General features: G+C 42.5%; 1 protein-coding gene across 1 annotated transcript in view; it reads left to right on the top strand.

The window, feature by feature from the left end:
• The first annotated feature begins 5575 nt into the window (after positions 1-5575).
• The window catches only part of LOC119456656 (phosphatidylinositol 4-kinase type 2-beta), a 43097-nt gene continuing 21260 nt past the window's right edge, over positions 5576-27412 (top strand). The window contains exons 1-7 of the mRNA XM_037718485.2: positions 5576-5993; positions 6432-6629; positions 6699-6830; positions 6891-7044; positions 18380-18435; positions 18638-18728; positions 25929-26062. Of these exons, the coding sequence (XP_037574413.1) occupies positions 5667-5993; positions 6432-6629; positions 6699-6830; positions 6891-7044; positions 18380-18435; positions 18638-18728; positions 25929-26062 (1092 nt within the window). The 5' untranslated portion in view covers positions 5576-5666. The remainder of the gene's footprint in view (positions 5994-6431; positions 6630-6698; positions 6831-6890; positions 7045-18379; positions 18436-18637; positions 18729-25928; positions 26063-27412) is intronic.

The raw sequence follows: 27412 nt of genomic DNA, 5'->3' as shown, positions 1-27412 counted from the left end.
ACGCAAGCTGCTCGCGGGCCGGACCGGCGCCTACCTCGGAGACGTGACGAAAGGCAGGGGGGCGGCGACATCGACGACAACGACGCTCTTTTTGCGGCCAGTTTCGGTTTCAAGGAGCCTGCCAAGGGGAATTAATTGGTCGCTTAGCTCTCACATGAACTCCGCTATTGAAAATTTGATCGTTGGGATAGGTAGTGTCGAGGACGGGCCCCAAAGTACTCATTTGCTGTAGTCACCTATTGTTGATAATTAGAAAGTTAATTAGCGTAACTTTGCTAATTACGCACGTAAGTGCGGAAATTGCTCTGTATCTAGAGGCCGCCAATCGATGCACTCGAATGGTAAAGATAACGTGAACAAGATATATATTTTTCTAATTTAAAAAATTTGGTGCAGCTATAAAAAAACACCCTGTATACTACTCTATGCGGTAGTAATCCTACGTGGAGTGACGGCCGAAAACGCGTGGATGCTGGTGTCGATCGGATACCGACAGCCCGATGCGCTGCAGCCACTCCGCTCGCAATTAAGTTACCTTGCATAGGGACACGATGTCGCAGCTTGAAATGTCGCCGATAGCTAGATTTGCAACCCACAACGTAACAAGGTCGATCCATGGTGCTCGCGAAAAGAAAGCTCGACACCAACACTGAACACGCAACTCGGAAAGCCTGGAACAGAGTAAACAAATTAAAAGGCCGACAATCTCATGCTCTACCATTAGTAAATATCCAGGGAGATACCCTCGAAGATCGAGCTATCGCGTCAACACGGTGAACATTGTAACATAAGCAGACGACACTTGCTGTGTGCCGGAAGTGCTTGAGTGTAGTGATAAATTGTCGTTGTGTATATTCTCTTCCTGCCACTTTTTTTTTTTTTTTTTTTACAGAACCAAATTAACCGACATTCCAGCAATATAATATATATACGAGCAACATTTGTTCACCATTTTCAAACCTTATTTTACAAATAATTAAATTACACGCTTTACGCGGAGCGCTTAAATGAGACACTTAAAATCAGAAGGACCTGCCCTAACGACTCAGTACGTTTGTTCAAAATCGTCGAAATCGTTTAATGGTATTATGTCACCAGTGATCATGTGCGTGTTCGCGGCCAGCGAACAAGGCAGCGCAAATGTGTTCACTGATGCAAGCCCTTGATATTGGTCATCCAGCCTTACCAGATACGATTGTTCTTGCGGGTTACACAGTATTCAGCCTATCAAAAATTATCCAATAGGCAGCGTAAACTTAAGCTGCCGGCAGCAAATTCCAGACATCGAGATAAAGATCATATAATATACTAGGGGTCGCCTGCCAACCTAGACAACGCAAAGGTATCTTCATTAAGTCTCTGGGATGTCAGCATAAAAAATTCGTACATCCTAAGGATCATCATCATCAGCCCATATTTATGTACACTACAGGACGAAGGCCTTTCCCTGCGATCTCCAATTAGCCCTGTCTTGCGCTAGCTCATTCCAACTTGCGCCTGCAAATTTCCAAACTTCATCACCCCCCCCCCCCCCCCCCCTAGTATACTGCCGTCATCAACTACCCATTCTGCAACGGTCCACCGGGTATCCATCCTACGCATTACATGGCCTGCCCAGCTCCTTTTTTTTTTTTTTTTTTTTTTTCTCTTACCATGGTGTGGCATGTACACAGCTACACAGATGCATTGTTAATGTCAGTTAGACATGCAGGGCATCCTAAGGGGTGCCCTGCACTAATCCTAATTTCTCCTGATCAGGTCCATTTGCCCGTCCCAAGTAGATATTGCGAACATACCAGGTACATAATTGGAGGACAATTTAAAGATGATGTCAGGACGTGTTCCAAGGGAACTACTGTTTGACACTGTAACTAGAGGGCAATTCATTATTTACAAATTGGGTTAATATGTGCATGACGCAGCTTGGATATGCGAACCCATATTGTAGGGCAAGCGTTTTGATATTTGTGCGCTTTCATGTGCTCTGAATCTCAGAAGTTTTCCGTCTTTGTTTCTTGCCACGTTAAAAAGCAGTTCGGTAACAAACGAACTACCTGAGGTGCAGCACCACGTATATGTGCACTTAAAATAGCATAGCCTTCAAGATCTACTTTTGTTGCTTCAAGAGAACCGTTGGTGGAAGGTGCGCTTTGGACACCACGACCAATAATAATAATAATAATAATAATAATAATAATAATAATAATAATAATAATAATAATAATAATAATAATAATAATAATAATAATAATAATAATAATAATAATGTTTATTCACCAAAAAAAATACAGAGCAACACAAACAGGCCGGTCTAAGCCTCAATTGGCTTGTAGGACCGTGCCATGAACATAATACAAACGGTAAATAAAAAGATGTTGATGAGACAGAAAGACAAAGAAAAAAAATGACCAGAAAAAAATAAGATAAATTTGGTTATTCTACGTGAAACAGAAGTTGAAGCAGTGAAAATTTTGATGACAAAGCGTTGTGGAAGTTAGTTTCACCATGACTCCTTCAATAGTTCTTTCAGCATGCTTTTTGAAGTAGCGTTAAAAATTTCATTCGGTAACTTGTTAAAAATATCCGGCACATATGCACAGCGTCTGGCCGCACCATACTTTGTGGATGAACGAGGAAACATATAGCGGACGTGTTTACGAAGTTCCCTTGTGGAGGTATTTTTTTGTTTGAAAGCGGAAGTCCAAAAGTGTTTTATGACAACTGTTTCAACGAGCAAAGAATGAAAATTAGGCAGACCAAGTTCACGGAAGATGTTTGCAGCTGTTACTGTTTGGGAATTGTAGGCAACATTTATAAGAATATTTTTTATAATCCTGTCTACCCTGCATCTCCAACGATCCGAACAGAATCCGAAGACCGTAATACCATATCTCAATACACTATAACCCAATGCATGCACAATCAATTTTTTTACAGAGAGAGGCGCAATAATTTTCATATTAAACATCAGCCAAGCGACTGACCTCAGTTTTGAACAAATGAGTGATAAGTGATGTTGCCATGATAAGTTGCTATCGAAAAATATTCCAAGATATTTAACACAATCTACGTATGGAATAGGAGTACACTTACAAGGAACACAGTTAGACTTATGTAAGTAGAGAGGCAAGTTAATCACAGTAGTCTTAAGTGGAGAGCGAAAACATACCAGTTGTGTTTTTGGGGCATTGACAGCCATTCCATTGTTACTGAACCAAAGCATCGCATTGTACACGTCATTTTGCAACATTTCAGTTGACATTTTGTAAGATAGATGTTTTGCTAGTAACACAGTGTCGTCAGCATACTGGAACACAGAACATTTGGAAATCGCCAAAGGAAAGTCATTAACGAAGATGTTAAACAACAATGGCGATAAAATTGACCCCTGCGGTACACCCGCATTCAGCGACAACTTAGAACTGAAAACGCCCTTATCATCAGTAGCGACCACTTGAAATCGGTTGCTCAAGTAATTTTTGAGAATGTTGTAAAAGGATCCACGAAATCCCAAAAAATACAGTTTACTTAACAAGATTTGGTGGTTCAGGGTGTCAAACGCTTTCGCTACGTCTAAGAAGAGAGCACACGCGAAAAGATTCTGATCGAATGCCGAGAACAGGTCGTCTGCAAATTCTTCAAGCAGTGCCACAGTACCGCGCCCAGAAACAAAACCAAACTGGCGATCGGTCAGGATAGAAAATTTGTTAAGAAAAGAAGACATAGTGTGGAAAAGAAATTTTTCTAAGACCTGAGCAATAACCGGTAAGATAGAAATTGGCCGATAGTTTTCAATCTTATCTTTCTTCCCTGACTTATGTAGTGGTAAAACAACTGCTGTTTTTAGGCATGCCGTAATTTCATCACCTTCCAAAAACCCATTCAGAATATGAAGAATAATATCTGCCAGAACATTGAAATTCCTTCGGATGATGTGTAATGATACTCCATCATATCCAGTGGGCTTGTTAGGACGGAAACTGAAAAGAATTTCTTCCAGATCACACTTCGAAAATTTCGGAAGAAAAGCTGACTCAGATATGGAATGCGTTAACGACCGAGTGTTTGTGGATAAAGAAACAGCGCTTAGGGATGCTTTTACAAAGTGCCTGTTGAAAGCATCAGCCACTGCTGTGGGAGGTTGCTGAAAAGAATCGAAAACAGACCGTTTACTGGAACTCATCCCTCTGAGATGATTTACCAAAGACCAAGTTTTGCTTACATTATTTGAAGATTGATTCATTATTTGAATAATAATTACAAATAATCAATTTGTACATATAATTTTGCTAGGTCTGCGGAAGCCTTTCGTGGGCTTGTATAATAATAATGTTTAAAACAAGAGAGTGTACAAATAAACATTTCTTTTTTTGCAGTGTGCCATTTGCATTTCGTTTTTGGTTATACTCAATGTCGCTCGGGCGAGCATGAAGCTCCCAAATAAACACACCTGGAAGCAACGTCCTGAGAGAATCCTGCTGAGGATGATGCTCGAATATTAGGTTCACGTTAAGTCCAGCAGTAGATGTTATGTTTAAATTTCATCGTGGGAATGGTGCTGTGGACGTCCTTATAGTACGCCCCATGAAAAGCAAGGACGTTCGGATCTTTCTGGGACATGCACGGGATGTTTTGTGTTGTCTGCGAATTTAGGGGGTATCGATCCTTTAGACAGCACCTTACTGGTTGAGTATCAACTAAAGCTTCGGTACTTGAACTTTAGTTTGGTTTGTTTTCAAAAGAAGAAGAAGAAAAAAAAAAACGAAGAGCATGAATACCATTGCTTTACTGCGTTACCTTACGTTCACATCAGACGGCCTGCCCTCCCCGTCCTAAAAAAAAAATAAAAAAAAGAGGAGGGGGGGAGGAGGAAAAAAAGACATGGCGTTTACACGCGCATTTTGGATGCAATAATAATGTGAGCACGTGCAGGAAACACACTTAATGTATAGCTACACTCTAGAAATACACTCTAAAGCTGTAATGTCGCAACAAAATAATATATTTTCAGCCTGTGATTTTTCTAATTTGCATATACGTAGCACGAATTTGATTCGTTATTTATGCTTCCAGTCTTTCTCATGAGCGCATGCCTTTAGCAACAAAACTCAGACGAAAGGACAGCGATCACGAATGTCCTAGAGCGTTTTTTTTTTCCCCTTCCCTCTTTTTTCCCCTTGAAGTTTGATGCTCTGAGCACTTTATAATGAATCGTAGCAACGGCTCATCTTTCAGTCATACCTACTAAAGGTTTACGAGATCGTGACATCGGTGGGCGTGCCAGAGTACAGGAGGAATGGTAACGCGTCCCAAGCGCACAGTCGAACGTCGTCTGCTTGCCGCCGGTGTCACCGCATGTTCAAGAAAATGAAAAGGCGACGGAGGAACGAACGCCACTTACTCCTCACGTGACTGCTACACATATACAATAGGCGCTTAACGATGACTGCAGTGGACACTGTTTTTGCGATATTGAGGCGTATTCAATGCGTATTCACCAGCCGCCCAAGGTTGCCACAGCGTGCGTCAACATAGACAGGCGGATACAGCTATCACGTGATGTTGACGCCACTCGGCTGCTCCTGCTTATATTTCCTGTGACAAAACTCTATGGTTCAAGTAGCGGGCCTGGCGCGACCCGTTTCTTTTCCTTTTTTTTTAAGTCAATGACCAGCGAACAGGGAAAATTACGCGCCATCAACGCTGGTGATGATCTGGGTTTATATCAAGACAGCGACGAGCAAAACCTGCCCGACGTGACGTTTTCAGTCGGGACATCGCTTGCGAGTAACGCATCGCGAACGCGTGAGAGTCAGCCTCTTCTTCGTCGAATGGAGCCTGATCTGGGGACCACAGCAGAGACCTTCCCGGACGACCCGCAGTTCGCTAATGTCGTCCGGGAAGCCATCACAGCGATTGAGTCAGGGATTTATCCAGAGCGAATTTACCAGGGATCAAGTGGAAGCTACTTTGTCAAGAACTGTGAACGAACGGTAAGCCTAAGTTGAACCGCTGCTTTACCTTACGTTAGCAAGCATCTAGCTGTTCCTGAATTATTTGCAGTCGTTAAGCATTAATGCGCGATGGAGCGATGTTAAGCTTGTTTCGCGGAATGTTGACCCGATGAGCAAAAGCTTGCTTTTAACGTTCGACCGCGGGTGATGTCTCGCAATAGGCACCTGTCACACAGCTTGTGCCTGTCGATCGGCACTCTTCTTTAGTATTACCTTGTGTTTCCGTCTTGTCAAGATAAATGCAACCGGTAACAGTTGAATTATTAGGTCTTCTTGTAACGTCGTGTTACGCCTTTAAGGCGTAGGTAAGTTCTTCGGGAGGCAGCAGCAATTTTTGTTTCCCCGTTGCATTGTGCTGCTCAAAATGTTGCGTTGTTTCTTGGAACGAGTCAGCTACACCAACGGTTATCATTACAGAAAATCGCGGTCTACAAACCAAAGGATGAAGAACCGTACGGCAGGTTGAATCCCAAGTGGACGAAATGGATGCACAAGCTTTGTTGCCCGTGCTGCTTTGGAAGGAGTTGTCTGGTGCCGAATCAAGGCTACCTGTCCGAGGCAGGAGCGTCGCTAGTGGATCAAAAATTGCAACTGAACATTGTACCTAAAACTAAGGTGAGTGCACATCCTCGCAGTGAATGACGGCATTGACATACTTATTTGCCTTGTTTTTTTCTCGCACAGGTGGTAAAGTTGGTTAGCGAAACATTCAATTACTCAGCTCTGGACCGTGCCAAGGCCCGGACCAAAAAGAATGTGACGGAACGGTTCCCAAAAGTTGGCCGACATTTTCATCGCATTGGTTTGCCTCACAAGGTTGGTGTGTTTAGCTGAATGTCAAGAGATGGCTGGCTACCTGAGATGCGTTGCTCATAGGTGGGATCCTTCCAACTGTACGTGGAAAGCTACCAAGATGCCGACTACTGGCTGCGGAAGTTTGAATCAGAACCACTCCCCCCTGATCTCCAGCGCATGTTCCAGTTCCAGTTCGAGCGGCTAGTGGTACTGGATTACATTATTCGTAATACAGGTGAGTGGGTGTATTTTATTGCTGTCAGGCCTTTTCTATGTTTCATGGGTCTTTGCTAGTTTCATTTTTCAACCTCTTATTTGAATTGAGTCTTGTGGTTATCAAGTTTTGGATGTCTCTTCTACTCTGACTGGCCTGACAGTCCAGTCAAAGTAGAGTTTCTGATCTGGTGGGCAGACTGACAGTCAAATGTGTTATTTCTGTGTGTGCCTGCCACATTTTTTTGCGCCATGATATGATTATGTGAATTCTAGCCGTAAAGTGTCGTAGAATTTCTGAATGAAAGGGCTAGCAGTGTTTCGTGAAAAAACCTTGAGGAAGCATGAAGGACAATAAGTCTGATGTTCATTTATGGAATACGTAGACACCTCACAATGTGCACGAGAGCCCTTCTGCCATAATTTACTACAGCTTATCAAAGGAAATTTGGAAGTTATACGGGTATCACCTGGTGGGGGGGGGGGTACTTTCGATCATGATCGTGCCCAAATGGGATCGAATTTCTTGGTCGCGATTGGCTCCTTTGTGCAAGCTGAGGGAGGGAGCCAATTGCGGTAGAGAATTTTGATCTGGGATCGGGCTCGATTGAAAGTGGCTGCGTGACACCGATATTACAGAAGCTCACCACCTAGCCAAGCCAGTTTAGATTCCTCAAAGTATGTGATGTGCTTTGGTTCACGGTACTTTATCAGGAAGTTGCTGATACATACCAAAGACAACTATGTATCGTGATATATATCTTTGCTATATATAAAACATGCATGCATGGTACATATCAAATATTGTTCTAGACTATGATTTCTGGCCTTTTTATGTGCCCAGTGACCTCTCCTCTATCTTCTTGACCCTTGCATAGACCTTAGGAGAGGCGAGTCATATTTGCTGCACTTAAACAATGTTCCTCTGGGGAAACGTTTGTAGCCATGGTGACAGCACTTTAATGAAGGCGAAAGGGAGAAAAAAAAGGTTCTGATCCATTGGCTGCACATCAAGGCGATATCTGAGCCATATGTGAATGTTCTGAGATTTGGAGTGTGCTATGTTCTCTACATTTAAAACAACTAGCAGGTACCTTTTAAACGAATACAACAAAAACTTGTTTTTTTTTGTTTTTTTAAGTTTTTTTATTTGTGATTATTACCAAAGTTCACACCACATTGCTTGGCTGGGACATCTTAGGTAGGCGGTTGTGCAGTGACTGTGCGTAGATGGCTGCCAGAAAAATTGAAGTCCACACACTGAGCCTGGGAATGCAGTGTCAATGATGTGTAACATGTTTTGGGAGTGAGGAACACCTAATGATGTCGTACATTGCATACAGGATACAAGTAGGGCACTTATATTAATTGTGCATCGTACATTTCTATACCAAGCTGCTTGAGTCAGTCTGGGATGGACTAAAGCAACCTTTCATACCGTGTGTCCCAGCTAGCGCTAGCCAAGCTGCCCAATGAAAAAAAAAAAATTTTTTTAAACACAGTTGAAGGTACAGACCTACGATGTTCGGTCGTCTGTGTTGCGACAACTGAACATTGTGGGTCTTAAAATCGCATCTTGCACCGTGTTTCCTTAATAATTTTTTCCATTAAACAGCTTGGCTAACGTTAGCTGGGGCACCCTATATTAGCTCATTTTGTTACAAATTTTAAGTCGCCACACATTGCCTTTGAAGGATTTTTGCTAACCAAATTAAATATGAGGCATTCTACTATGGTCACTTATAGCCCAGGGCCGGTATTTTGTAGCGATGCCTTTAATGTCATAATGCCTTTGTGGTCAGAGCGACGGTCCGCTCACGATATCAACGTTGATAACGCGAGTGGACCGTCGCTCTGACCACTGACAAAGCGCGATAAGCACGAAAAGGCATTATTACTTTAAAGGCATCGCTACAAAATAGCGGCCCAGGTGTAAAATTTGGACACGAAACACTATTGCTGCAGTGGTAATGAGTAGGGACATCTTAAACTAGCTGCTGCCTTGTAAACAAATGCAGTGTGGCAAGAGTGGCTGCTAATCTTGCATAAATAGGAGCATGCTTATATATGCTTTATATACTGGATGTTTTCTTGAAATAAACTTCAGTTAATAGTTATCGCTGGGTGTGGTGTCCCCTCCTTTTACTCAGTCCGTGTCTAGTCACGCTGTTGCAACCATGAAGCTATACCAACTCGCCCGGTTTCCTATCCTGATCAATAGGGGTGCAATCCTGCTAGCTCGGTCAAATTTTAAGAGGTGGAGTTTTGCTATTCATGCAGTTCAAAACCATGTTTAGATGTATTACTTGCCTGTTTCATCGAGAACAAATCAGAAATATGCATTAATTATAAAGTACAGACATGTCACTAAAAAAATTATCCTGCAACAGAACAATGGCACCATTGTTAGTAAGAGCAGCACAATATGCCTTTTCATTGTTATAGTGAGAGATAGTGTCACTATTCTGTTGCAGTGAAATTGACATCCGGTATCACTGCAGACCATGTGTGCATTCAGTTAATTCTGGACAAACTTGGCAAGTTTTGCAACTAGGCATGGAATTAAGTTGTGTAGACCACAAAATGCCACCTCATTGTAAAATTTCTTTGAGCGCACAACATTTGGTACACATTCTCGGCGTCTGCAGTGCTTGTGATGCTTGGCCAGAGCATGGTTGCTTTGTCCTTTTGGTCTATCAGCTAGTAAGCCTGCTCCACTCAATAATGACTTCTATATTCAGTGATGGGCTAGCACGTACTTTGAGAAAGGATATCACGGTTGATTGAAATGATGGAGGATATAGCAGGGATGAGCCTCGTGCCTCACCAGGCACTGCAGGTGGCACTCTGTTCTCAGAGTGGTGGCAGTGCGTAGTACCTGATAGCCAGCTGCAGTGTGTAGAACTCCAGAGCATTCAAAACTGCATCTGAAATGTGCTGCACAGCAGGAAAGGGAATACTAAAAGGGGTCACGTGAACAGCCCTTGGCTCCTGTAGGCAGGAGAGGAATGGCTGCTGTGGGTCGCTCAGCCTATATAGATGGGCCAACATTAGTTCATTTCCATGACAGCTTCTTTCAATGTAAGCATCTCTTAAGTTTTGGAGTGCTGGTGCAATGGAGTTTTGCTGGCAGGGGGAATTCGGAGGTTTTCATATTGTGTAACCTAAATTTCCAACTGGACCTGGTGAGGGGGGGCCCTTTAGGTATTGTGAAATGAAAACCTTGAAAAAAAAAATTTAGCATTTTTTTTTATTTGCGAAAGTGATAGCATAAATTAATAAAGCAAAGCTACATGAAAAATTTGTGGGAGAATGTTTATTAAAATATGAATACAATATAAAGTAAGAAAAATTGGCTTCACTGCATGCACATTGTGTTGTGCACAGTCCAACGCTACAGTTGCGTTGCTCCTATGTGAATATGGTGCATATTATAATATTGCAAAATAATAGGAGGGTGGCTGCACACAGGTTATGCCAGTGGCATCTTCAAATACTGACATATGCTGTTCTGATGAATGATCGAGTAGATCACAACCATTGCAGTGACAGACAATCAGAGTCTGGAAGCTCCTTATGTATTGCTGTCAACAAAACAGCAGGTGAGCTTATGGCATCTCCAGAACAGTCTGATCACAAGCACCTTGAATGAGCTGAGCTTCTTGTCCACTCAGGAGAGGTTAGGCAGCGTGTCAGATAGAGGGATATTTAAGATATGAATGCGGGGCTAGTGTGAAGCGTTTTGACCATTTTACTGACCATTTTAAATCTACCTTTAATGGCTGCTATGGTTAACCTTTGCATGTAATAATGTATGGTGATTCCTGCACAAACATGTTTTACAGAGAGGTATGATGATAGAGCAAGATTTCTTTGGAGCCAATTCAGTACTTGCTGCCAGGTATTTACTAGGGCTGGGCGATTGATTGATTAACCTTCCAATTAATTGACTAATGCTTTAATAGTGAAAGTTTTTTATTGTAATTAATCAGTTGTATACTAAGTGTAGGAATAGTCTTACAGTCCTCCATGTTCTTGAGTGCCCTGAAGTAGAAGCAGAGAGAAAAAAATGCTTCCGGTTCTGCATATCATTACCACTTACCTTTACACCCTGCATTTTTTCTGAGCAATGAACCGCTTTTTGATTTTCAAACAATACTGAAATTTTTAGCCGAAACCAACATGTTAAAAGTCATTTGACCCGAATACTTGTAGCACGACCTCCTCTTGGAGGCTGCAGCTACAATACAAGCATATTTGTACGCACGTGCCTACCAGCCCTTGCCCCCAACGGCTCTGTGAGGTACTAGTGCTGCTGTCACCTGCACGTCGCGCTAAGTATTCTTCATCGTAAATATTTTATGATCATAGCGCACATCAAAAATCATTGCGATCTTTTTAGTGTATTTATATTCTAAGTATTTACAGTGATTGACTTTAGGCTCCTTTACAGCCACATTTATCCACCATTCTTAACTCATTTCTTCATTTATTAACAAACCATTCATTGATTACTCATCACTACGTACATGGCGCTCTTTGGCCATATCTGGCCCTTGCGCCAATAAAAACTACACATCAATCAATCAATAATTAATCAGTTGAGTTCACATGGGCAAAAACAGGCAAGTGTCAGCACCAACACCCCCTTTCAAATGCTGTGCAGCAAGGAAGAGAACGACAAACTGAGCTTGCAATATTGCTATTAAAAAAAGGCACCGTCATGCATGTCTGAACAAAATCTGCCCATGTGCACTGCACTTCAAGCCTGTTGGACATGTGAATACCCTTACTGCAGCTGCACTTGTGATTGCATCAGTGCGAGTTTGATATGAATAACCAGTTAATTTTTAGCTCATATAAATGGAAATCCACAAGCCTGATTAAGCTACCAAAAAATTGACTGCAAGGTCCAGGCTGAATATTTAAATTGATGACCAGCCGTAGTAATTATCTGGTTTCCAAATATGAGTTACTACATAGGAAACTGTCTCTTAAGTATGCACCCTGAATAGATGCACTAAAATTGCATGTTCAAGTCCAAGCAGCTGAGCCAGATGGTTGTCAAATGATTTGCGAAATGACAGCCTTAAAGCAGCAAGTTGAGTGTGTCCCAGTTCATAGAGTCACACCCCATTGTGTCAAGATGTTATCTCTCCAAGTGAGGATGCCAAACAAGTTGAGTCACTGGATCCTTTGTTCCTTATCCAGCCTGAGGTCAAAAGTCGATGTGGCCTTAGTGTGTAGCCATTTCCAAGTTGTGTTAAGGCTCTGCACTCTGGCCTGTGAGCTACGAGTTGTCAATCCCTGCTGTAGACAGAAAATTAAGAGTTGCACAGCTGAGTGCATTAATTTGCAATACTTGGGCACCTATGGTTTCACCTCTCACTGCAGTATATATATTGATTAATACCCCTTCATGTCTTCCTCTTTCTATTAAACGACATGTTTAATGTTAAATGAAAACATCTGCAATCAGATAAGTTGGAAAAAATAATTTGTCTATGTTTCAGAATCTATTTTGAAGTCTTCACAGAATAAACTAACACAGTAACAGCAAAAACAATACAACAAATTAAGGCCGTTGAATTTTTAAAAGAGGTCATTAATTTTTTAGAATACAAATCTGCTTGCATTTTACCTGACAAGTGAAAGACAGCACCTCCATGCATTGTTCTCGCTAAGGCATGTCGGCCATGTTATTTATTCTATAGAGAAGGGCTGCATAACTCAACCAGTGAGGATCAAAATTAGCTTCTCTGGGTCCCACGCAGGCCTCACTTTAATGGGAGACATTTTTCACTTGTGGAAAGGCAGTCTGTGTTTGGTCCCATATCTGTTTTTAAGTATGATGAAGACAGAAAACGTTGCTGCTTTTACAGAATGGATGAGATGTCTGCATGTGAGTGCCGAAATTGTGTGTCAGGCTAGCAACATATCAACAAATTGGCCCACCAAGCTTTCCTTGGTCACTTTATTACCAGCTCCGTTAGTGTCAATGAGAAGCAGCATCTTACTTGTATCTGCCTAGGACGTACGAGATGGTGATCATGACATTCGTGCCAATTTTTAGATCTCCCCCCCCCCCCCCCCAAAGAAACAACAACAAAAAACTTAATCCTGATGAGCAAATGTGTGTGAAGGTGTAAGAAAGTAAGGTGAATGCACCAACAGTTGTGTCAGTTTGCAGGCACTGTCGTTTACTGTCATTCAATTGAAACATGCGCAAAGCACGTGTTCGCTTCAGTTGCAGTAGTAGGAATGCTGCTACAATTGCTCCAGTCTGCTACATTTCGTTAAAGCTGCTACATCCATGGTACACATGAGAGAAATTGCTCCAAAGCTGCTCCAGGACAAGCCGTGCCATGCAGTATCCGAGGCCACGGTGAAGAGAAATTGCGGTGAAAGTCGGATGGCGGTCGCCACTACTCTATGCGAAGAGTGCCATCACATCTCCTGCCATTCATAAAGCTAAATGAGCTAAAGAGTCGCTGAGCTAATTCAATCTAGTACGCACTTGCACAGGTTCACAGTCAGCCATTTGGAAACACTATACTCTATATTTGTGGGTTGTGCGTAGTTTAGGATGTTCTGTCGGGCCTGGTAATGCGCGCTTGGCCCATTACTCATTGTTGGCATGTCCTGCATTCGTACTTCGTATTGGCGGTGTGGCCTTGGTGAGAGAGCTTCGTACCTTGCACCGTGTTTTTTAAATCTTTTCGTTGAAGAGCTTGGCGAATGTTAGCTGATTCGCTGAAACGTGTGTGGTAACACACTATGCGCTAACATAGCTAGTGTTTTTTTAGACTATATATAGAGAATTTTTATAAATTGCCTGTGTAAGATAGCACAGTGCTAATCCTTGAACTGGCATGCTTGAAGGTTGGGCATCACTTGCGCAATAAATTGAAATGCAAAATTGACTAATTAACATAAAACTTCTAATTGAGTTTTCAATAAGTCGAACCCAGATATATCAAACTCAAAGGGGATTGCGAAATAGTTCGATCTATCGGTAATTCGATATATAAAATTATAAATAAATAATAATAATTTCATGGGGATTTTACCATGTTCGATATACACAATAATTCATTGTGTGTGCGTTCGATATATCCGGGTTCAACTATAATGACATTATGGCACATATTGCCTTTACAAATTGTAGCCAGTGAGTTGGCAAGGCATATCCAGATAGAACAAATACTAAAGATGGCTCTGGTTTTGAGATATGTGGTGTCAGGTTTGTGGTAAAATGCACTGTTCTTCCAATTGCTTTTTTGTTTTATGCATTGGAGCAAGAAAGTATTGTATTTTCCAGTGTATAAGTCGCATTTTTTTTAATATAATTTTTCATCACTGCATCTTATAGTATTGTGCAACTTATAGTGTGTTCTTTTTTTTTTTTTTTCTGGAAAAACTGCTGTGAAAATCGAATTGGATGCTATGCCCACGAAGCGCGGGGTGACCTCCTCTGGTCGTTGCTACGGGTTGTTTATGCGCTATGGGAGTACTGCGTTCTTCTCGTGATCGAGTTGCTGAGTGCCGTGCAAGCGACAGCAGGCCGACCACGAGTTTACCGACTCCGAAGTCGTCTCATCTGCAAATCGTTTTCAAGATACGGCAGTGTGGCATTGGAGGGCAATATAAGATCAGCTCATTGCAGTGAGCGCGTTTCATTACCAAAAAATCGGGCCAAATTGTTCACAGCAAAACGCCGACGCGTACATTTCAGTGCACGCCGTCGACCGCCTATCCACACTAATGCGGGGACGGGGCTGCCACCTATAGTTCGATCTCGCGGCGAATAGGAATGGCACCGACACGCTTGCGCAGTGATCCACAATCACGAAGTGAAACGTCACTATCTTTTTTTACCTCACTCACTGAATGAACAGGCACGTCTTATACACCGATGCGACTTATATACTTTTTTTTTTTTTTTTTCGGAAAAACTGTCGTTTTGAGGGGGGTGAAACTTATACAAAGGTGCGACTTATAGACCGGTAAATACAGTAACTCGGCCGCCAATGTATTTCATCACAAACTTCAGGAATGTTGTGCCATCCTGAGAATTTGTTTCAAGTAGATTCACTTTATGAACTCACCAGTTGGAGTTTGTAAATTGCAACTTGTGTGTGTAGTGAAGTTATTAGCTGAAAACTGATAGTGCAATTTTGTTAGTCACTTATGCATTTCTATTTCTTGAGCAAGTGATGTCCGCCTCTTCAAACAATCCAGCTCGAGGGCTAGAATTGTGCTTTCTGTGGCAGACGATTTCAAAAAAAAAAAATTCTGTATGGTTTAAAAAAAATACACCGATACTTGATGTAATGTCAAAACATTACAAGGGAATGGTAACTTTATGCCTAGTGAGTCTCCCGGGTCGATGGGTTATGAGTCCCAGGTTAAAGGGACTGACAACCAATTTTCATGGTACCCAATTTTTTTAGTTCAGTGGAAAGCTTACCGGTCTGACTGTCTAATCATTAAGTGGTAACTTGGAAAACGCCCTGGAACATTTATCCAAATTTTTCGATCTGCAGTGAGGATGTAGTCATTCACTGCAGATCGAAACATGCTGAAAACGGTGATAGGTGAGCATGATAGCGATTATTCACTGGCATTAGTGGGAGGCAGACAAGTGTAGCCGTAGCTGTGAGAAAGTATTATTTTGTTTATCCAGTCAATGTTCCTGTGATTCATGTTTTCCGAAGTGTTAAAGTATTTCTGCGATAATAGCAACATGCTTTCGTGGTTTCTTGTCCAACTGCTTTTGTATTTAAGCACTCAAAACGAAACCAATCGGATGGATAACAAAACGACGTTTTTACACGTGATACGCTGTTCAGCATGTTGCTGTAACCATACATGCACATTTATTTTCCGAATCGTAGAATAAAGCGGAACTGGTCTAATAATATACCAACTCAATTTTAAGCAGTTATTATGCTGTACTTGATAACAGTTGACTTATGTACAGTAATCTCATAGACTACATCCGAAGTACCAAGATTTCACCTCCAGGCCTCGCCACTTACTGGTTTTTGAGACTTTCTTTGCCATTTAAAATTACAGTTCCTACTTAAATCGCGAACAGCGTGCTAGATTATATCACTATAAATCATGGTCATTCCATTTCCATCGTCTCGCAACACATTCTGGTCAGTTGTCAGTCCCTTTAATGTATAGATTTTAACCATTTTGTACAGCTGGGGAAAGTATCTCTCAGAAATCCTAACTTCCCGATTTTCACACGCATAAACTGCCATTGGTATGGCCATGTACAAAGAAAGCCGGTGGGAGTGTAACCATAGAGGTTTTTCACAATAATTGTAAGAAAGTTTGTGTGTTGCTCAACACATTCGATATTACTTATCACGAAGTCATAATGCAATTGTAGCGCTGCCACTTTGTGGGGTCTCACATGTGATAGATGACCTCCAAGATCCTCAGCACCACGCACTGTCAAGTGGAGGGCATGCCCTTTCTCCATCGCTAATTGCGCATTTCTTTGTACCATCTCGGTAAACGCCTCTAGCATTGAGACACCTCGTTAGAATTGGGCTTAGCACCTTCTGTGCTATTAAACTTGCTGCTGGCTGCATCGAGTATGGCTTGATGCACTTTAATGGCATTGTTCACCTGCTTTGTTACTTGTGACAATTACTTATCTGTGGTGGTAGTGCACAGGAAACATTTAGTAAAAGTAATCGGGCTGTTTAGATGAGCAGTGCTGAGTTCGTATATTTACTTGCTTGCTTTTTGAACCCCAACTGCCTCGGTAGCTTAGTGGCTATGGCGTTGTGCTTCTAAGTTCGAGGTCACAGGTTTGATCCCAGTTGCGCTGGATGCAATCCGATGGGCGGTGGAATGCAAAAATGCTTGTGTACTTATATTTATACTGGGGAAGCTGCAGGGCTCCTTAGCCAATAGGAAAACTGAATGTCCCTCGAGATGTGTTCATCCGCACCGCACCGTCTGCTCAGCGTCTGCTTGCCATCCTTTCGGTACATCCTCCACTGTTTGTGGGATGACGCAACAAATATTTCTGTGTTGTAACTATAGGCTGCGTTTCCATGAATGCGACAGCGGGGCTTCACTTCATCGATACGCTTTCTATGCAGCCTCTTTAGCCTGTTTTAGTAAGAGTGAACGCCCTGGTAAATGTTCACACACGCTGCATCGTCTGCTTGGTGTCTATTTGGCGCTTGCTCACGTACTGTACTAGAGCGGAGTAGTAAATCAATTATGGTAGTGAACAATTCGTAGCATTCCACATCGTCAACGCATCATCAGCGCTAATGCTGTGGCGCCATCTGCTAAATGGAGATCAAACCACTTTTAATAAAAAAATGAGTAACAGCGCTGAACTCTGTCACGTCCCGTTGTTCAGTGCTGTTACTCGTTTTCTTCAGACGTGTACCAGCCAGCCCAAGTTAGCATGCTATTGCTCTTCTACTGCTCAGCGCTGCCTCTGTAGTCTTAGCAGCGTCAAAACAAACAGCTGATCTCAATAATGACAAAACATACCTAATGCTTTGTCCTCAGCATGAGATGAGAGTAAGCGATGATGGATTTAAACATTTTTTTTTTTGTTGCTGTCAGGGCAGAGAGCCAGTAACAAGCATGAATATGTGCAAGTTAAAAAAAGCCAAGTGGTCAAAATTAATCTGGATCCCCCCATGGTGGCGTGCTTCATAATTGTATTGTGGTTTTGGCATGTAAAACACCAGAATTTAATTTTTGTGTAGCGAAGAATACGAACGTCATAGCGGGTCACTCTCTCCAGCCCTTTCTAGTGGGTCGATCCCTCCTGCGCTTTCCTTGAGAAACGCAGCTCGTGCTGAGAGCTCAGACCTTCAAACAACGGACAGCCCAAACGGCTGGTGTCTAATAAACGCCTTTACAATTGTACTTTTTTTTAACCCCTCTTCCCTTCCCCCCATCAGACACACCTTTAAGAATAGCTTCATTATGAACTCTGATGTTGCTTCCTCTTCTCCAATGTACAGGCTATGTGGATCACCGTAATAAGTCTCCAGCTATGCAAGCTGAAAAAAAATTTAAAGTGCTCAGTTTTAACATTAGCATACACAATAAGTCTGGATATCAAATGAAGGATCACCGTAATTAGTGTGGATTAATAATTAGTCCTGTTCATTAAGCTTACTGATTAACTCAAATTTTTTTTTTAGAAACAGACATATATTTCCTCAACAAAGTTTAGTTTTGTATACACTTCAAAGCCTTTGTTTTTATCTCATTGCTTTGGCTTGGGAAATAACAGGTCATATGAGCTGCTGCTTTGTTATTCTACTTGATGAGACATGTAAAGTGAATCTTGTTTCACGCAGATCGGGGAAATGACAACTGGCTTATCAAGTGCACCCGGCCCGACAAGGAACCTCAGGTGAGTGATGCCTTGCCCCAGGGCAAGTGCCGAGCAGTGCAAACGTGCTAAGGCCAGAGAGCAAAGATGTAAATGTTTGTGCTGCTCGCGGACCCAGGAAACAGGCACTGAAGGAGCTGAGGTATGCGCTGCTGGGCACTCTCTTTTGTCTGTGCTTTGTAGCAGCTACATATTCTCAAGGCTGACGACATGTTATGTGCAGAGTTGGAGCCCACGGACACCAGAGATCAAGATCGCTGCCATCGACAATGGTCTGGCCTTCCCATTCAAGCATCCAGACTCGTGGAGAGCATGTAAGATGCCACTGGTATTCTGAGCATAACTAGAGCACTTTTTGAACATGGTGAATAAACGTGCCTAGTTTCTATACACAGCTGTCATGGGCTGCTAAGCCAAATATCAAGGGGACACTAAAGGCAAATATTAAGATAAGCTAAAGTGATAGATTACTGCTCGACAACATCCAAGGCATCAATATTATCGCGAACAGAGCTTTAGTAGTTGAAAATTGAGATAAATGTAGGACCCGATTTGAGACTACACTGGGACATCCACATACTAGCATGATGACGTAGGAACTCATTATAATTCTGTCACTAGTACTAACCACTCATAATGGAAAGATCATTACGTTGCATTATATAACGGAAGAAAATGCTACTTGTCTACTTCTATTCCATTCTGAGAAAAATAACTTTTTGACGTTATCCTTGACAACGACAGGGGCGGTCAAAAGGTTTAGTTTTTGCTCAACTCTGCGCCACCCATGTTTTCGCATTTCAGTAGTTACACAAACCGCAAATGGCAGAGAACGAGGTCCATTGCAACGAGGGACGAAGACCACGTTTACCATTCAGTGTGCGCTTTCTAGCACTGTAGGCTCTGTCTTGCCTCGATATTTGGGCGCGCTTGTGCATTTTGTGCAAGAAACTGCAGCATTGTTTTACACGCGGCAGTAAAGGGCGGTGATGGCGTATGCAGCATCACAACTCCCTTCTCTTTAACTAAGTCATTTCTTTGCACAAAACAAGCACTGTGAATTTTCTGGAATGGTATTTTAACAGTCCTTGTTGACTTAATATTTTTGCCTTTTGATATGCTGTACTTGGAGAAGGAAGCCTACAATTTCTCTCAAAAACCACCCTTGCCCTTTCTTTCAACTCTTTAATATCCCAACCATTGCATGCGGACTACTAATCAGTGCCTCTAGCAACAGCAAAAATATCCAACAATGTTATTACTAATTGGTAACGAAAAATGAATGTGCATCTCAGAAAGTGCAATAATAGTTATGAATAATGGCTTGAGGTCTCGCTATCTCTTGCTGAGCAAATTATGCTGTCATCACGTAGGTTTTCCCTCTTTGTCTGTCTTACACATTTGCATGCTCCAGTGCCTTTTGCACCTGTGAATTCCGTGCATTACCTGTGTCCTTACGAAGGCTGACATAGTGTCATTCTCAATTTTTATTTTTGGACGTGTTTTAGCAAAGCTACTACATTTATTGGATGCTTTATTGAAGTGGTCTAGAAGGTTCAGAAGATCTGACTGAACAAAACGGTAGAATCGTGTCACTGATGAGGCAGTGGTGCTCCTCCTGGCATTTGGGGAACAAATTTACGGTGCCTGCATCAAAGCTCATTATTGCGGTGATGTCTAGCATTCGGTGGAACATTGCAGTTGTCAACTCTGCTGCAGTGCAGCTTGCTAAAAATGACAAAAGGTAAGGTTGCAAAGATGTGGCAAGGTCACCATTTGATTGCCAGCAATTCTGCCCATACATGGCACATTGAAATTTTGGGGTCAAGGTTTTACTTGACGATTGTGATGTGGTAATGTTCGATGGTGACTTTTGTAACTGGGGTGTTGCCTCAGTTCAAGAGGGAAATCAAAGCCGAAAATAGAATCTAAGGGTACACATCTATTGACAGGGAAAAAAACAACCACTTGCACTCATGGGAAACTTACCTAACATTACTTAAGCACAAAAACCAAGAAAAATATACAGATAGCACGGTGCGTTAGAATAATTAAGTCTTTCAATCCAATTCAGTTCTCTAGGATTAACTGTTCATGCAACTCTAACCATACAAAATGAGCTGTAAAATAGTCACTGAATCCTAGTTGATGACGGCATTTGTCTGCAGGGTCCGAAACCAGTTTGGTGACTTGATCGACAGACTAGTAGAACTCTAGTTGCTATGTCATGTCACCAACAGGCCAAACATGCTCAGGAACTACATGGTCATTGCGCTGCCATAGACAGTGGTTGCTGCCGGGAATTGCCAGGCTATCGCGGTAGCGTCGAGGCGGCTGAGTGAAAGTGTTGCGTGTCAGGGTCTCGACGCGCCCTTCTAGCACGCTCCTCAATGCCTCAGCTGCCTTGCCCTCTAGCTGCCATCAAAAGATGTCGTTGGGACACGCCGGGTCATCGAGGCCTGCAAGGCCTTCATCCAGCCACCGTGTGGCTGGATGAAGGCCTTGCACCCTGGGGTGTCTCTCTGGCCCTACTAGCACACACTTTTGCGCCCCAAGCCGTCTTCTCCTGATCCCAACCACCGATGTGTCTCCTCTTATTTCTTCCTTCTTAAACAGCCAGTGTGGTCTCATCTGATTGGCTCTTCATTTAACATCGTGGCAATTTGGGCCTGTTGGTATGCCATAGTAAAGGTTTTGAATAAGGCAATTGCATCAGAAGAATGCAGGAAAGACAGATTGCTAACTTTCAACAACCTTTATTCGGCAGAACAGTGGCTAATATACACTTCAACGACAGCACGTGACAGCAACTATATCACTTGTTAAGGAAGTTGATGTCTTTATCAGCAGGCTCTTCGTTTAGTTTACTGTTGACGCAGAAAACCAGCTCACATTCTGGGTGTTATCATCTTCGTCATCTTCTGCTAATCACATGCAGACGCTGAATTCTTAATTGATATTGCAAGGTCCCTTTAATTTTGTTTGCTCATTCAGCACAAAAAACAGCATATAAACTGTCTCACCTTCTTTTGGAGACAAATGAAGATTGGTTTTGCAGCACAATTGTGATGAACAGAGAAATAATAAGACAGGCAAGTGTGTCAGACTCATCCATTTTGCTCATGCTCTCATTTCATCCCCTTGAGCAGCAGCTTCTCCGATGCATAACACATCCGTGAAGGCTGGCCTCTCTCACAGATTCCTGTTTTCTTCTACATAGGTAACATGTAATGTATTGTGATTTTTGTTATGAACCTCAGTGGAGTACAAGCTCTTAAGAAGTTTTGTGTGCTTGAGAGTATTCTTCAATCAACATCAGTGCTCTTTATTTCAGTTGTAACATGTGCCAGTCGTTGTTCACTTAAGAAGGCTAAATTGGTTTGTGACTGGAGCCATTGTTTATTAGAAATTATTAACGGATTACTGAATCACACGAAATCACCATGCACACAATGCATAATGAAGATGACGTGTAGCAATAAAGGGAGCAGTAAAATGTTTTAGGAGTGCACTGTGATTTTTCGTTTTGGCACTGTAAGTCAAGAATTGCTAGGGCTTGATATTGTATTATGAACAACTGCATAAGCGTTTCGCTGTGCCAGGATTTTTACATCAGTGAAGACAAGAAATACTGCACTTTCCTTTTCCCTGGGCTCCTTCCGGGGGCATAATATTTTGTGGCTGTGCGCCTGCTGTTAAAACGTGATACAGGAACAAAATGGCATGCTAGCAGCACAGCTGCATATACACAAACGGCCTTTTTGAATGCAAGCTAGGCTGCCAAAAGCTCATGGCCAAAAGGGTGCTGCCACATGGCATGCAACTTTATCGAGACAAAAGCAATTGGCACCCGGTTGTTAGCAATGTTTCACTGAAGGGTGGCACCCACAGCTTGTCTGGACCGTGAAAGGCGTCATTTGGTAGAGGCAGGCGAAGCGAGGTAGTAGCAGCGAGTTGGGCCTCAACTGTTTAGAAAGCCTGGTCTGGCACAAGCATCTCAAGGAATGCTTGAAGAATTGCTTTTGATGATTGACAGAAGTGCTTCCAAGGGTTCAAGAATAGATAAACAGTCCACAGTGAAGTGGCTTATAATTTATCAGCCCAAGGCATTTTCAGAGTGCCCTGACAACACATGGGGCATGGAAATACAAATCGCTGAAACTTTCTGAGGGCATTGGGTGGATGCTGGATATAGGAGATAGCACCCACACTGAATTCACACTTAGCAGCCTTGATGACCAAGCCAAAATTGAACTAAGTAAAAAGCTGATGCAAATGTTTTTTGTATTTCAATGTTCTTTCTGGCAACAAGGAGGTCATTGATATAAACAACGCACAGAGGCAGCTTGTGCGTCACTCTATCGATAATTCGTTAAGATGTTTGTGCAGCATTTCTTAAGCTAAATGTCAAATAGTCGGCAAGGTGTGGCTGTCTTTGGGATGGGTGGCAAAATTTTGCTTGTGGAATCAAAGTTCTGTGATGTCCATGTCTTGTGATGATTGCATGGCATTAACAGTAGGATTCGTAAATTCCATTGTGCAGTCAGCCAACATCACAAGTTCTGAGAGCAGAAGCTGATGTGCAGCGGTGAGGGTCATGCATATATGGAAGCATCAAGAGTTTGCAGTGTCTAAGGCCTTGTCACTAAGCAGGTGTTGAAGATGTCTGAGGAATAGCATTGGGCAACGATCAAAGTTCCTCTTGAGCGAGTGGCTGCTTGTCACTGCTCGGAAGCTTCAAGATGAGTGAGAGTGGCAAAAGCTTTCTTAAGGATTGCATACAGTGTATCAGTTGCGGCCACCAGGAGAATGTTTTGCACCTCAGTCACTTGTGAAAGAAGAGCATCAAGCACTAGCTCAGACAAGCGTCACTCCAGAGTGATGTGGTATAGGCAAAACTGTTCTCCACTTGGACGGACTGCAGGATGGGGTCTTTGGCCCAGAACTTGCGTATAGTGCAATGCTGATGCTGTGACACCAGGTGAGGCAGGCACTGCAGGGGCTGGTGGGGCTTGTTCACGACCATGGCACAAGGGGCCCATAAGTATTTAGTCTTACTCAGAAAAAATTTAGCTAGAAAGCTGTAACTGCCACACTATTTACTTATTTCCTCACGATGTCGGTGCTCTTGTGACACCTGTCCTCCAGCTTCTTAAGTCCCTGCAAATCAAATTCTTCTGTCTGCTGGTGTAACCACTAACTTGCAGCATTGGTTGCCTCCACTTATTCCCAAATCGTTGTTTGTCTAGGTTTAAATATATAGACAGGGTTTCCCAACTATAATGCACCAAGATTTAAAAATATGCAAATGCCACGTAGCTGGACAGAACCAAGGTAATACTGTTTGCCGTCGCTTGGAGGTACTCAGATTATTTTTTGCATTCCGCCTAATTACATAATTATTCTTAATTAATAAACTTATCAAATATTATAATTAGATGAAAAGTGTCAATGAGAAAATTGTAGAGCAACATGAAAAGCTCCCGATACAGCTTTGTGTTGCTCCATACGCAATACATAAGTGTTTTTCCGAGCATGAAAGAAGCCCGCGAATACACGCAAAATTGCCGCGTGACTGGCCACTCGAGGCACTTTACGTGTATTCGCAGGCTGATTTCACGCTCGGAAAAACACTTTTATGTAGCATGTATTGAGGAAGGTCAGTATTGCCATTGTTTCACTTGCAGAGTATGACAAGGCATTGTCATGCAACAGGATGACACATTTAAAGAGCCTTTCCTCCATGTTTTTTCTTGGTTTTGCCTCAGCTTTGTCAATAAAGCACAGTAATGTTCTGCATTAATGGTTGAACCCTGCCAGAGGTAGTCCATCAGCAGAAATACCTTCTTACTCAAATAAAAAAAAATCTTGTTGCATTTGCTTCTGTATCAAACTTTGCACATGGAACTGCACTTTGCGTGCAGCAAAGCGAATTCAAGTCATTGTGGATAATGGCGCCAACTCTCTCACATGGTATTCCCAGATATGTAGCGATACTTTTGCCTTATTTCTCAGTCGTCGTCCATGAGCATTTCATAGATGGAGCATTTCACATTTGCAGGCACAGAGACAGAAACAGGCCTTCCACGGGGTTTCTCACTTTCAACACCGAAATGAGCAGTTTTAAGATCGTCAACTTACGTTAAACGGTAGCTTATAAAGGGCTACTGTCACACACAGTTTGTGACATTTCATTATGGATCTGCTTCACATGTTTCTCTTGGAGAAATGGTAGCTTGTTTATTGTCCTATGCTCTTGCATACTTCACCTTTCCTGAGAGTGCCGCCGTGTTTGCTTTGGACTTTAGAAAAGATAGATAAGCTGAAAACATAGGTAGCTGATTTTTGCACCATTGAGTATAGACATATTGGCTTATGCACCCTCCGATTTAAAGCTACCTATCTACAGCTAGATACAGCTACCTAAGCGGGGGGGGTTAAATGGTCGACTAGCATGCATTTTCTTATGGTTAATAAGTTGTAGGGTTAATGTGTCCAAAATGCAAAATTGTTTAATGTAAATGATCCTACTGAAAAAGAACAACAACGCAAAGCACATTTGCCTGTGTAAAACCCCTCACCACCACGGTCATTAAACGTCCATTCCCTCATAAATTTCTGGAGAGAACCCTGGCTTGTGTTATATTGTTTTTGTGTCATTTACTTACCCAAAATGCTCTGCTGTAAAAGCTGAGATGTTTGCTACAAAGACATTTTTTTCTGCTGCAAGAGCTGCTACTAGAAGCCTTACCCGCCATTGTTGCTTAGTGGTTATGGTGTTGGGCTGCTAAGCACGAGGTCATGGGATCAAATCGCGACCACGGCAGCCGCATTTCGATGGGGGTGAAATGCAGGAAACACCCGTGTACTTAGATTTAGGTGCACGTTAAAGAACCCCAGGTGGTCCAAATTTCCGGAGTCTCCCACTATAGTGGTTTTGCCACGTAAAACCCCATAATTTTTTTACAAGAAGCCTTTTGGTTGTTCCACCACTGCTGGAACACAATCGACACTGCAGGAGCAAAGAGGCTGTTGTACATGCATGCTAAATTGGCCCCAAGTTGCCCAGTATCCTGTAGTTCCAGTCCACTGGTCTGCTGATTTTGGTAGAGCACTCTCAGCTTCCCCGCTAAATGATCCCAGTTCAACAGACACTCTCACTTCAACATTGAAACATGTGGCCAGCACCCCGGAACCCTAGTGCAAAAAGAAAGTAAACTTCAACAAACAACGTCTACTTATCCCCCAAGAGATGGCGCATCATGTATACAAAGAATGCGCAGGAATCGCAGTGAGAAAAACTGCGAAATTTAACCCCCGAACACCCTTGTCGGACGGTGCCCGACAGCGGACCGCTAAGGCCGTGTTCCGTTGTCAGGCCGGGCCTGACAACGGACCGCAAAGGGTTAATATACGCACACTTCAGGTTATGGCTTGCAGGTTGTTGTAGATAAGAGTGTACATAAGTGGATGGTAATGTCATGGTGCTACTAAGACTGAACTGTCTACTGCAGATCCTTACCATTGGGCGTGGCTGCCTATGGCCAAGGTGCCTTTTTCTGCAGAGACACGTGACCTAGTTCTACCGCAGCTTTCCGACATGAACTTTGTGCAAGAGATGTGCGACGAGCTCCATGCTCTTTTCAAGGCAAGTTTTTGCATTTTAGGGTCTACTTAAATGTAACATCTAGAAAGATGGGCAAAAAAAAATTCTGCACATGTTCAGTCATGTAGTCAGTAGTGTTCTTTGTTCTTTCTTATAATTTGATAAAATCATTATTAGTGTGTGCAAGTTGTGGACAGCATTCTAAGATATAGCCTGTAGGGCACTTCCTGATTCTTTTTTATTTTTATGCTTGCTATGGGGGCAGGCATATGTCTGTTTACTTATACGCTTTGTCACTGGTCATGTTTTCATGAACTCTTTTTGTTGTGATGATCACATCATAAAAAATAAGAGGCCTATACCAAGTAGTCGCTGGTATCTCCTTCGGTAATGGAGTTCAGGCATGAAAATTTTGTGTATTGATTTTTGCTTATTAAGTAGCTGTTGGTTCCCTAATTATGTTATGAAGGTTAAATTTTCAAGAGCACAAGCAATAAATAACTCAATACATTACCTTTTAATGTGACCAGTTCAAAATGTGTGCCAAGTGAAGTGTGGGTTTGGGCATGAAGCAGGAGGCTGGTTGCATCTTGAAAATTGCCAGTGATGATGATGTATATTTATTTTGATGGTGCAAGGGCCATTTATGGCCAAAGAGTGCCTAGACAGTGTTTTAAGGCTTGTCATTGGTAATATGTACGTGAAATTTTAATGGTGATATCACTGATATATAATGTTGTTGTAAATGGGCCTAAAATCAGTCGCTGTATAAGTGGGTAAAATACGTATGTATTAAAAATATGTGCAATGGCATTAGTGAGGTGTGCTGTTAACGTAAAAGGTAACTTGCATAAGAATCGGCAACCAAAAATGCGGCAATGGTGGTAGTTTGCAAGCAGCACTACTGTATTGCCTCGCTGTGGCCCTTGAACACAAGGGCCTGGAGGCATGTGCTGTGCTCAAGCTGGTGTTGCAGAAAAAACCTGCAATGCTACGAAACATAGTTGAGAAATTTTCAAACCGATTTGTTGTTAAATAGCAGCTGACAGGAAAATTGCCAATGGTGGCTACACACCAGTCAGCCCGGTTCAATGATTGAAGGCCACACATTGACTGTCACTGAATATGGCCTTGAACTGCCAAGCTGGCCCTTCCATTTATTCTGTACTTGACAGAGATTAAGCTCGGTGCTCTGCTGTTACTTCTTCGGGAATGCAGGGGGTAGACTGCCTGAGTGCTCAGTGCATTCAGCCTGGTAGCATGGTCATTGTGTGTAGGTGTGCATGTGATTGGTTTGGGGCACCACATGACCACCATTTCTGTGTTCTGTGCTGTAACCAGCCTCCTGTTTCGCATCCGAAACTGTACTGCACTTGGTGCACGTATTAAACT

The sequence above is a fragment of the Dermacentor silvarum genome, chromosome 1 (genome assembly GCF_013339745.2).
Source record: "Dermacentor silvarum isolate Dsil-2018 chromosome 1, BIME_Dsil_1.4, whole genome shotgun sequence".
Lineage (NCBI taxonomy): Eukaryota > Metazoa > Arthropoda > Arachnida > Ixodida > Ixodidae > Dermacentor > Dermacentor silvarum.
Note: the sequence above shows the minus strand (reverse complement) of the source record. Positions and strands in the feature narration are given on the sequence as shown.